Source organism: Cnephaeus nilssonii (genome assembly GCF_951640355.1).
Source record: "Cnephaeus nilssonii genome assembly, chromosome: 18".
NCBI classification, from domain to species: domain Eukaryota; kingdom Metazoa; phylum Chordata; class Mammalia; order Chiroptera; family Vespertilionidae; genus Cnephaeus; species Cnephaeus nilssonii.
In genome coordinates, this window is record NC_137089.1 from 791,996 (window position 1) to 802,982 (window position 10,987).

Consider the following 10,987-nt stretch of genomic DNA (forward strand, 5'->3'; position numbering starts at 1 on the left):
ATTCAAGCAGGCTAAAGCAGGCTGGAAAGCAAAGTTATTTTTTAGAATAAGAGGCCGTCTAAAAAAAAAAGCAGAGAATTCCAAACAGTAGTTTTACAAAATAGGGGTTAGCCTTCTCAGTTTAGCAACCTCGGTACTTGAATTCTGGCTAAGAAAGAATTCAGAGCCAAGACTCACACTATAAGAGAACACTCATTTATAAAATCCCAGAGGTGGCTGAAGTGATTGGCAGAAGAAATGGGCTGAGGAAACAAGTTGCAGAGGCGAAGGAAGGGCCGTGGAGCTTGGGAGTGAGGAAGGTGATGGTGAGGTGATGGTGGTGGAGGTGGTGGGTGGAGGTGTTGGGGTGGTGATGATGGCAGTGTGGACGACAGGGGCCACATGCTGACTTGACAGCTCAGGGGAGGCCTGCATGGCCGTCTTGCAAACTCAGACCTAAAGTCACCACAAAGGAGGGTCTGAAATTAAACTGTAACTAAAAGCAGTTATGGGGGCAGTCATGTCCTAGGCCGGTCTCTTCACTGACAAGGTCAACCTTTACCTTCACGGAGCCTGTCTGTCTTTTTGCATCTCTGATAACATGTCCTTGAAATGCTGGGTAACTGGTAACTTCCCTTTTTCTGGAGCCCCTGGGGCACAACCTAATGTGCTGGGTTCCAGGGCAGAGACCACAAATTCCTTCATTATCATGTTCATCGTTCCTGCACCCACCTAAGCAAGTGTCCATCATTTTACTTTTTATCCAATCCCAGGGGTTTCCCTGCTTTGCTTGCTCCCGCCTCTCTAGTCCATCACCAATGGATTTCACGTCACCCACCTGCGTCCCTCCTTTGGTTTGTTAACGTAAAAAAAAACACCCATTGAAACCTGTAAAGAATTGTTGTGAGTTTATTTGAGCCAAACTGTCGACATATGCCGGGTTACATCTGTGTTTATACATTGCCATCAAAGGAGGGACATAGGTGGGTTACATGAAATCCATTGGTGATAGATTAAGGAGGTGGGATGAAGCCAATCGGTGGGAAACCCCTGGGATTGGATAAAAAGTAAAATGATGGACACACACTTAGGTGGGTGCAGGAATAATGAACATGATAATGAAGGAATTTGTGGTCTCTGCCCTGGAGCCCAGCACATTTGGTTGTGCCCCAGGGGCTCCAGCAAAAGGGAAGTTACAAGTTACCCAGACATCTCACTGTATGTTGTCTTAGAGGCAAAAAGGCAAATGGCTCAGTAAAGATCTAAGTTGATCTTTGTCAGGGAAAATATCGGCCTAGGACATGACTGCCCACTATAACCTGTTTGTAGTTAAATAGTTAATTTTCAGACCATCCTTTGTGGTTCCTTTAGGTCTGAGTTTGCAAGACCGCCACGCAGGCCTCCCCTGAGCTGTCAGGTCAGCATGTGGCTCCTTGTGTCCACAGGTTGCAATGTATAAACACAGATGTACCCGCCGTTCTCCGGAGCATCGTCTCAATTCCTTGGTTCTGCTTCCCGGCAGGTGTCCACAGTTTGGCTCCAATAAACTCACAACAATTCTTTGCAGGTTTCGGTGGTTTTCACGTTCACAGCAGTCGTGGTGGTGGAGGCGGTGACAGCGAAGGGGAGGGGCAGCTGGAGCTCTGGGCCCTGGTGCTGAGGGTCTGGAGATGGCAGGGCAGGGCCCAGGGGAAAGTCTTGGTGGAAGATCCCGCAGCTCCAGGTGTGCTGTCAGGGTCCAGGTCTCCCCTGATGGGTTGGTCAGAGCTGGCCGGGCTGGGCGGGGGGAGGGGGAGGGGGCGGGGGAGGGGAGTGTCTTTACTCACTGCAGCAGGTCCCCAGGTCGATGGTCAGGTTTGGCTGCTTTTCTGGGCCTGGAGCTGAAATACAACTGAGGGCCGGATGGTCTCCCCAGGGGGCAAAGGTCAGGGGGTCCAAATCGAAGGCCCAGCTCGGATACAGCCCCCACCCCTCCCAGCCAGGGGAAAGCTGAGCAGCTCATACCCAGCCTCGTCAGACTCCGTGTCCTCGGCCTGCCCTGCACGCAGGCCCTCCGCCAGCTGCTGGATGGGCCCTGGCACGACCCTGGCCTGACGCCACGGGGACCCCAGGGCACAGCGGCCACACTGGCTAACTCAGTCCCCGTCCCAGCTGCCCCACCCCCAGGCCAGAACTGTGGGTGCTCACTCCCCCCTCGACCCTCACCCTGGACTTCCCACCCGCCGCCCAGATGTTGAATCCTTTCCACCCCAGGGTGTCTGTCACCAGGGGCTGCCCTTCCGGCACCCCCTCCCCCAGGAAGGGCCCAGAGCCTCCCGCTGGGGCTCCAGGGCCTGCCCGCTCCTGTGCCCGGCCCTGTGCTGAGGCCCCGCCACCAGCCCCCTCCAGTGGGAGCAAGGCAGAGGTCACAGGGGCAGGGTCACAGGGGCAGGGTCACAGGGGCAGGGACACAGGGGCAGGGTCACAGGGGCAGGGACACGGGCAGGGTCACAGGGGCAGGGGTCACGGGCAGAATCGCGTGGGGGGAGGAGGTGCCGGGCGTGGGCAGCCCTGGGGCCGGGCCTGGCGGTACCATCCCCCCCCCCCGGAGGCGGCCAAGGAGACGCGGCCCGGGAGGCAGGGCTGTCGGCAGCCGTGAGCCCCATCGGACCCCTCTGGGGGCGGAGGCATGAGGGGGGCTCCCCCCCCCCCCGACCCGGACGCTGTGCCCGGGGCGGCAGCTGGGAGGCGCCAGGACAGAGACGGGGCGCGGTGCCCGCCGCAGGCTCCCCTCCCCTCCCCCCTCCTTCCAGGCCACACCCTCCCCCTCCCCTCCCCCCCACCGGCTCCGGGAAACCGAAACTCCGGTCCCCGGCTCTCCCCGCCCCCTCCCCGCCGGGACCCACCAGCGCCCCAGGGAGGGGCGGCGGCACCGGGGCCGCCCGGATGCCCCAGGTCAGGGCCGCCTCCACCCGCCTGGAGGGACTTTGTCCTCCCCGAGCTGTTTCCCCTTCGCAACGAGGGGGTTCCCAGCCCCACCTCCGGCAGCGGCGCCCGGGGCGCACGTGGGAAGGTCACACAGGCCTCCTGCCCCTGCGGCCGAGTCACCCCAATTCCTCACCCAGACTTCCCCTCCGATCCCTGGGCAGCCCCCTCTCTCCCGACAGGACTGCCGGCCCCCCACCCACGGCCCGTCCCTTCAGGAACGTCGCCTGAGGTCCCAGGGAGCTCGGAGCTCGGGGTCTTCCCGGGGACACGCTGGTTCCTCGCTCCTTTACTTTTTAAAAAATATACTTTCACCCACCTGCTGCCTCCTGCATGCCCCACTGGGGACGAGCCAGCAGCCTGGGCACGCGCCCGACCGGGTACACGGGATCCATTCCCACTGCCCGCGGGGTCCCCCGCTGGGTCACGACTTCCTGGGGCTGCCCCTCGCTCGGCCCCCGGTGACGGGACCCCCTGTGCAAGCTCCTCCCCTGCCCCTGCCCTCAGGGCCCGGGAGACAGGCCCGAACCCCGGCGCCCATGGTGCCCACCGGCCCACCCCCAGACACGGCACCGGAGCGCCCGGCCGGCCTGGCTCGGAGCCTCGTGGACCTGCCCCTGCCCCTGCCCCTGCCCCGCCGGAGTCCTGAGGAAGGAACTCAGCGGAGCCTGATTTCGGGGTCTCTCACCCGTTCTGCTCTTGCCCACCGGCCAAAGCCCCGTGGCTGTGCACACACGTGCCCCACAGCAGACCCCCCTCTGCCCTGGGCCCTCACCCCCGGGGCCTGCGGCCCACAGGCTTCCCAGGGGAAGCAGGCACCCAGCAGCCAGGGCCTGAGGTTCCTTCAGAGGCCCCGGGCCACACACCGCGCTGCCCGCCCACCTGGCCCAGGCCCCAGGCCCCTCACGTCCTCTCCTGCCCACCCGTTCCTTCCAGAGGCAGGCTGACCCCTCCCTGCCCCCCCTCTGTCTGAGAAAGAACTTCCCATGAGAAGGTGGGAGACAGCAGCGAGCTGTGGACTTGACCCCCCCCACCCCCCGTCCCCCGGGGGCCTCAGTGAGGCGCAGTATCACAGGGGAACCCGGGTCCCCCACATGTGGCCACGGCTGGGCTGGGGCTCCCAGGCCGTCACAGCAGAACAGACCAGAGAACAGGACGGGGCGGGCACGTCTGTTTATTTGAGGCACCAAAGCAGCAGGAGGCTCCGGCGAGAGGGGGCACGGTGGGGGCCGCAGTTGGATGTGGGGTGGGAGCCGATTCCTGGGCCTGCGGCTGCTGAAGTGAGTGGGGCGTGGCGCCCCCAAGGCCTCACAGACCCCTGTGCGTGCAGCTGGGCGCCCACACCCCAGCACCCCCTTCCACGCCACTGTCAGGGGCGGACTGGCCCGATGGACAGGGCCCGGGCCTGGGCCTGGGCCTCCCACGGTGTGTCCCCAGGACCCAGGAATAGCTGCTGACCCACAGGCCCCGGGGGGACCTCCGAGGAGCTCACATCATGGACCCCGGAGTGAGGGCAGCCGGCGCGGCTGGGGGCCGCTGGGGGCAGGTGTAGGTGCGGGGGACAGGCCCTGCGGGGGACAGGCCCGCCGAGGGGCCCGAGGCCGAGGGGTGGGGGTCGGGCGGTGTGAGTGAGGGTCTGGGCGGGGCTGGGCTTTCCTTCCTGAGCGGTGGGGCCGGGGGTCAGGGGTCAGGGGGTCAGGGGCCGGGCCGCAGCAGGGCCAGCAGGCTGAGCAGGAGCCCGAGGCCCAGCAGGGAGGTGCTGGCCCGCAGCCCGCCGGCCGCGCTGATGTTGCACAGGAAGCTCTGGCAGCAGTGGGTGCCCATGGAGGCCACGCCGATGTTGATGCCGGGGGGCGCGGGGCAGATGGGGGAGCAGCCCTTGTTCAGGCTGTAGCCCAAGTCCACCACGTTCCCTGCGGGGGAAGGAGGTTGAGTGGAGGCAGCGGGACCGGCTGGGGCGGGCGGGCGGGCGGGCGGCACTCACCGATGCCCGCGGCCGCGGAGACGGTCACGCAGTAGTTGTCGGTGTCCTCGCAGATGGTGGGCCGCAGGCAGTAGAAGTTGCTTTGCTGATTCGTGCAGGAGAAGCACACCAGGGAGTGGGCTGCGAGGAAGGAGGACGCAGGCTGCAGGTGACACGCAGGCCAGGGGCAGGGGCAGGGGGCAGGGGGCAGGGGGCGGGGGGGGGGGGGAGGGAGGAGGTCGCAGCGCCCACAGGCCCGCCGGGGCCTCACCTTGCTCCACACCCAGGAGGGCGGCCAGCAGCACGGGCAGGAAGACCTTCATCTTGGGAGGGACGGCTCGGTCGGGCCTCACACGCAGAGAGCCGCTCCGCTTTGTCCTTTCGAAAACACGTATAAATACAAAGACAGTTACTGACGTGGGAGAGGAGGGAGGGGGAGACACCAGTGACGACAGGGAATCACGGGTCGGCTGCCTCCTGCACGCCCCCCTCTGGGGATCAAACCTGCAACCTGGGCCTGTGCCCTGACGGGGAATCGAACCCTGACCCCCTGGTTCACAGGTCAATGCTCCACCACTGAGCCACACTGGCCGAGCACCACTCTGCTTTAGAGACACAGCTTGTCCGACGGAGGGTGACCCCCCCTTGTATGGGGGGGGACATGGGGTCTTTCTGCTCCACCCTCCCCTCCCCTCACTGCAGCCTCCTGGCTGGGACCCTCCCGAGCCTCAGGCTCCGGCTTCTGAGAAGCACACAGCCCAGGCGGTCAGAGTGGCTGCCCCTGGTCCTGGGGGGTGGGGGTGGGGGTGACCAGAAATGCTAACTGGCTTCCAGAACTTTCCATGGGCCAGCTCCACGCTGGACATGGGGACCCAGGGGCTGGGTGGGAGGCATACCCAGCGGAGCACCTGCCTGGGGCTGCCTGGCGCTCGGGGACTCAGCCGTTCCGGGAGGTATTGATGCTGAAGACGGAGACCCCGTTAAGTACCTGTTTCTCCCCAATTTTGTGGCTGGGAACAGGCCCAGGGAGAGCCAGTGGGTGCTCCGGGCAGGCACGGGCACGGGGAAGCTTCCATGGTGGGTGTGAGCCCGGGCCATGGGTGGGCAAAGCACTGAGCCTGTGCCTGGCTGAGGCTCTGGGCCTGTTTAGCAGGAGGCGCCCTGGGGAGGGTCTGGGGCCCCTGCGGGCGGCCGTGGGGGCGGGGACTCCATTCGAGGCTCCCAGGGAGGAAGCACAGCAGGGAGAGAGGAGACTTGGGAGGGAGGGGCCCGTGGAGGCCCCGCCTGCCTGCCCTGGGCCTGGGCCGGGATCTGGGGCTGGGCCGGGAGGGGGGGCGGGGTGTCCTGGGCCCAGGTGCTCCTCCTCTTCCCTAAAGTGCGGTTTGGGCGTGGGGAGCCCTGGTAACAGCCACCAACAGTCCCAGCCAGCGGGGTCCAGCCAGGGCCCAGCCAGGCGGGTCGGGACGCCGGGGTGGATGAGCATTCGCAGGGTCAGGTGCAGGGATCCAGGACTCAGGCTCCCCACTCCCCCCCCCCCCCCGCCCCCGCCCCGCGCGCGGGCCCTCCCTCTTCCTTCCTCCCCCACCCCCGCACCCCGGCTCCAGGCTGATTTCTGGGAAAGCCGGGCACCCAGGACCCTGGTCCCCAGGGAGGAGAAGGACCAGGTGGCCCAGCGCCGGCCCGGGCTCCCAGGCACCACATCTGCTGGCGTAATCGATGCCAACCAAACAGGCGCCTCGCCGCCGGCCTGGGCGGGCCCTGTCCCGGTGATCCCTCCGGAGGCCGTCAGTTCTGCTGCCGCCCAGACCCCGGCCCCTCTCGGGTCAGGACGGCGGGCCTCCCCCGTCCCCACGCGAGCGGGCGCGTGGAGCCCCGCGCTGCGCGACGGGCCCGAGCCTGCGCAGCCCCGGCCGCCGGCAGGAGGGCGCCTGCTCTCCGCGCTCCCCGAGACCTTCGGAGACATCAGGGCGGCTGCGAGGCTGGCTCAGCCCCTGGGGCCGGGCCCACCCGCTCCCGACTCCCGGGACCTCCCCCGCGGCGCCTGGGCCGCGGTCCCGCGCGCTCGCCCGCCCCGCCCCGGCCGGCGACTCACCGCGCGGCGCTCAGCTCCTCCGCCGCCGAACTGCCCGGGCCGCTCTCGCAGGCGGATGGCGGGGCGGGCGGGGGGCGGAGCCGGGGCGGGCGCGGGCGGGGCCGGGCTTTCCCGCGCGGGGGGCGGAGTCGGGGGGCGGAGGGGACCCGGATCCCGACCCCCCTGGCAGGTCCCGCCCAGGCCGGCAGGGCCCCGGGGCCCCAGCGCGCCCCAGGCTGTGGGGAGGGGCGCTCCCGTGCGCGCGGGCGCGAAGACCCACAGGTGGGCGGGCGCGCGAGGGGCTGAGCGTGGGGAGGGCGTGCGTCCCAGGAGGCCGACGGGGTAACCGTGGGACGCCCTCCTGCGGAACGGCGGAGGGGGAGGGGCAGGGGCGGCCTTCCCGTGGCTGGCCCTCCTGTGGGTGGGCCAGGGAGGGTGGGGTGATGGCACCAGAGCGGGAGGTTGGAGGAGGGGCTGCTGGCGGGGACCCCCCGCGGGAGAGCAGGCCACACCAGCGTCCATCCTCGCAGGCTCTGGACCCCCCTCCCCTGCGCGCCCAGACCCTCTGCCAGATGGACTTCAGCCTTTTGTGAACCCGGGACCCCCGGTCTGCAGCGAGGGGTCACTCACAAAGTCAGCCGTCCCGACCCGAGGCCCCTGTGAGGAGGACCCGGTACCCTTGGCCTGGCGTCAGCCTCCATGTGCCCCGGTGCCCGCTCAGAGCCTGTCCTTCCCGCATAGTCACAGCGCCTGGGCGGGCGGCCGGGCGGACCTGCACCCCCTCATGGCCAGCAGCGGCTCCTGCTCTGGCCGGCGGGATGGGGGCCTGCGGGTCAGCAGGCGGGCAGCGAGCAGCTGGGCCCTGACGCCCCTCCCCCCTTCCCCTGCCCCATGCGGCTCCCTCCTTCCTGAGAGCCTCCTGTGTGCCCAGAATCACACCGCACCTCACACTCACAGCACGTCCCGGCAGCAGCTCGCACCGGACCTTTTGCTCACCTTTTCTGGGTGCTGGCTGTGACAGTACTGGGCCCAGGGAAAGGGCTTCTTAGCTGTGCGGTGGGGGGAGGGGGAGGGGAGGCGGGCCTGAGGCAGGGTGGCAGGTGGAGATGGGTGAGAAGGGCCCGTGGCAGGTACCGTCCTGTGGGCAAGGCCTAGGAATACATTAGGTACCAGGTGAGTGCGGGAGTGTAACTATGTGTGCTTGAGTGTGTGCATGAGTGTGTGCATGTGTGTGAACATTGATGTGAGTGCATGAGAGTATGTGTGCATGAGTGTATGTGCATGAAAGTGTGTGTGTGCATGATTGTGAGCACATGAGAGTGTGCATGAGGGTATGCATGTGTGTGAGCATTGGTGTGAGTGCATTAGTGTGAGTGCATGTGTGCATGCATGTGTGTGTGAGCATTGATGTGAGTGTGTGTGCGTGTGGGAGTGTGTGTGCGTGTGGGAGTGTGTGTGCGTGTGGGAGTGTGTGTGCGTGTGGGAGTGTGTGTGCGTGTGGGAGTGTGTGTGCGTGTGGGAGTGTGTGTGCGTGTGGGAGTGTGTGTGCGTGTGGGAGTGTGTGTGCGTGTGGGAGTGTGTGTGCGTGTGGGAGTGTGTGAGCATTGATGGGAGTGTGTGTGCGTGTGGGAGTGTGTGAGCGTGTGGGAGTGTGTGAGCGTGTGGGAGTGTGTGTGCGTGTGGGAGTGTGTGAGCGTGTGGGAGTGTGTGTGCGTGTGGGAGTGTGTGTGCGTGTGGGAGTGTGTGTGCGTGTGGGAGTGTGTGTGCGTGTGGGAGTGTGTGTGCGTGTGGGAGTGTGTGTGCGTGTGGGAGTGTGTGTGCGTGTGGGAGTGTGTGTGCGTGTGGGAGTGTGTGAGCGTGTGGGAGTGTGTGAGCATTGATGGGAGTGTGTGTGCGTGTGGGAGTGTGTGAGCGTGTGGGAGTGTGTGAGCGTGTGGGAGTGTGTGTGCGTGTGGGAGTGTGTGTGCGTGTGGGAGTGTGTGAGCGTGTGGGAGTGTGTGAGCGTGTGGGAGTGTGTGTGCGTGTGGGAGTGTGTGTGCGTGTGGGAGTGTGTGTGCGTGTGGGAGTGTGTGTGCGTGTGGGAGTGTGTGTGCGTGTGGGAGTGTGTGTGCGTGTGGGAGTGTGTGTGCGTGTGGGAGTGTGTGTGCGTGTGGGAGTGTGTGCGTGTGGGAGTGTGTGTGCGTGTGGGAGTGTGTGTGCGTGTGGGAGTGTGTGAGCGTGTGGGAGTGTGTGTGCGTGTGCGTGTGGGAGTGTGTGTGCGTGTGGGAGTGTGTGTGCGTGTGGGAGTGTGTGTGCGTGTGGGAGTGTGTGTGCGTGTGGGAGTGTGTGTGCGTGTGGGAGTGTGTGTGCGTGTGGGAGTGTGTGTGCGTGTGGGAGTGTGTGTGCGTGTGGGAGTGTGTGTGCGTGTGGGAGTGTGTGTGCGTGTGGGAGTGTGTGTGCGTGTGGGAGTGTGTGTGCGTGTGGGAGTGTGTGTGCGTGTGGGAGTGTGTGTGCGTGTGGGAGTGTGTGTGCGTGTGGGAGTGTGTGAGCATTGATGGGAGTGTGTGGGTGTGGGAGTGTGTGTGCGTGTGGGAGTGTGTGAGCGTGTGGGAGTGTGTGTGCGTGTGGGAGTGTGTGTGCGTGTGGGAGTGTGTGTGCGTGTGGGAGTGTGTGTGCGTGTGGGAGTGTGTGTGCGTGTGGGAGTGCGTGTGCGTGTGCGTGTGGGAGTGCGTGTGGGAGTGCGTGTGCGTGTGGGAGTGCGTGTGCGTGTGGGAGTGTGTGTGCGTGTGGGAGTGTGTGTGCGTGTGGGAGTGTGTGTGCGTGTGGGAGTGTGTGTGCGTGTGGGAGTGTGTGTGCGTGTGGGAGTGTGTGTGCGTGTGGGAGTGTGTGAGCATTGATGGGAGTGTGTGTGCGTGTGGGAGTGTGTGAGCGTGTGGGAGTGTGTGTGCGTGTGGGAGTGTGTGTGCGTGTGGGAGTGTGTGTGCGTGTGGGAGTGTGTGTGCGTGTGGGAGTGTGTGTGCGTGTGGGAGTGTGTGTGCGTGTGGGAGTGTGTGTGCGTGTGGGAGTGTGTGTGCGTGTGGGAGTGTGTGTGCGTGTGGGAGTGTGTGTGCGTGTGGGAGTGTGTGTGCGTGTGGGAGTGTGTGTGCGTGTGGGAGTGTGTGTGCGTGTGGGAGTGTGTGTGCGTGTGGGAGTGTGTGTGCGTGTGGGAGTGTGTGTGCGTGTGGGAGTGTGTGTGCGTGTGGGAGTGTGTGTGCGTGTGGGAGTGTGTGAGCATTGATGGGAGTGTGTGGGTGTGGGAGTGTGTGTGCGTGTGGGAGTGTGTGAGCGTGTGGGAGTGTGTGTGCGTGTGGGAGTGTGTGTGCGTGTGGGAGTGTGTGTGCGTGTGGGAGTGTGTGTGCGTGTGGGAGTGTGTGTGCGTGTGGGAGTGCGTGTGCGTGTGCGTGTGGGAGTGCGTGTGGGAGTGCGTGTGCGTGTGGGAGTGCGTGTGCGTGTGGGAGTGCGTGTGCGTGTGGGAGTGTGTGTGCGTGTGGGAGTGTGTGTGCGTGTGGGAGTGTGTGTGCGTGTGGGAGTGTGTGTGCGTGTGGGAGTGTGTGTGCGTGTGGGAGTGTGTGAGCATTGATGGGAGTGTGTGTGCGTGTGGGAGTGTGTGAGCGTGTGGGAGTGTGTGAGCGTGTGGGAGTGTGTGTGCGTGTGGGAGTGTGTGAGCGTGTGGGAGTGTGTGTGCGTGTGGGAGTGTGTGTGCGTGTGGGAGTGTGTGTGCGTGTGGGAGTGTGTGTGCGTGTGGGAGTGTGTGTGCGTGTGGGAGTGTGTGTGCGTGTGGGAGTGTGTGTGCGTGTGGGAGTGTGTGTGCGTGTGGGAGTGTGTGTGCGTGTGGGAGTGTGTGTGCGTGTGGGAGTGTGTGAGCGTGTGGGAGTGTGTGAGCATTGATGGGAGTGTGTGTGCGTGTGGGAGTGTGTGAGCGTGTGGGAGTGTGTGAGCGTGTGGGAGTGTGTGTGCGTGTGGGAGTGTGTGTGCGTGTGGGAGTGTGTGAG

The 10,987-nt window shown here is 65.1% G+C and overlaps 1 protein-coding gene across 1 annotated transcript; it reads right to left on the reverse strand.

The window, feature by feature from the left end:
* Positions 1-4,138: 4,138 nt before the first annotated feature.
* LY6E (lymphocyte antigen 6 family member E) lies at positions 4,139-7,145 on the reverse strand. Its single transcript, XM_079796112.1, has 4 exons — positions 6,999-7,145; positions 5,178-5,284; positions 4,928-5,047; positions 4,139-4,856 (listed from the first exon to the last, which is right to left on the reverse strand). Exons 2-4 carry the CDS (start codon positions 5,227-5,229, stop codon positions 4,639-4,641), a joined length of 390 nt encoding a protein of 129 aa, XP_079652238.1. The 5' UTR covers positions 5,230-5,284; positions 6,999-7,145; the 3' UTR covers positions 4,139-4,638.
* Positions 7,146-10,987: the final 3,842 nt, after the last annotated feature.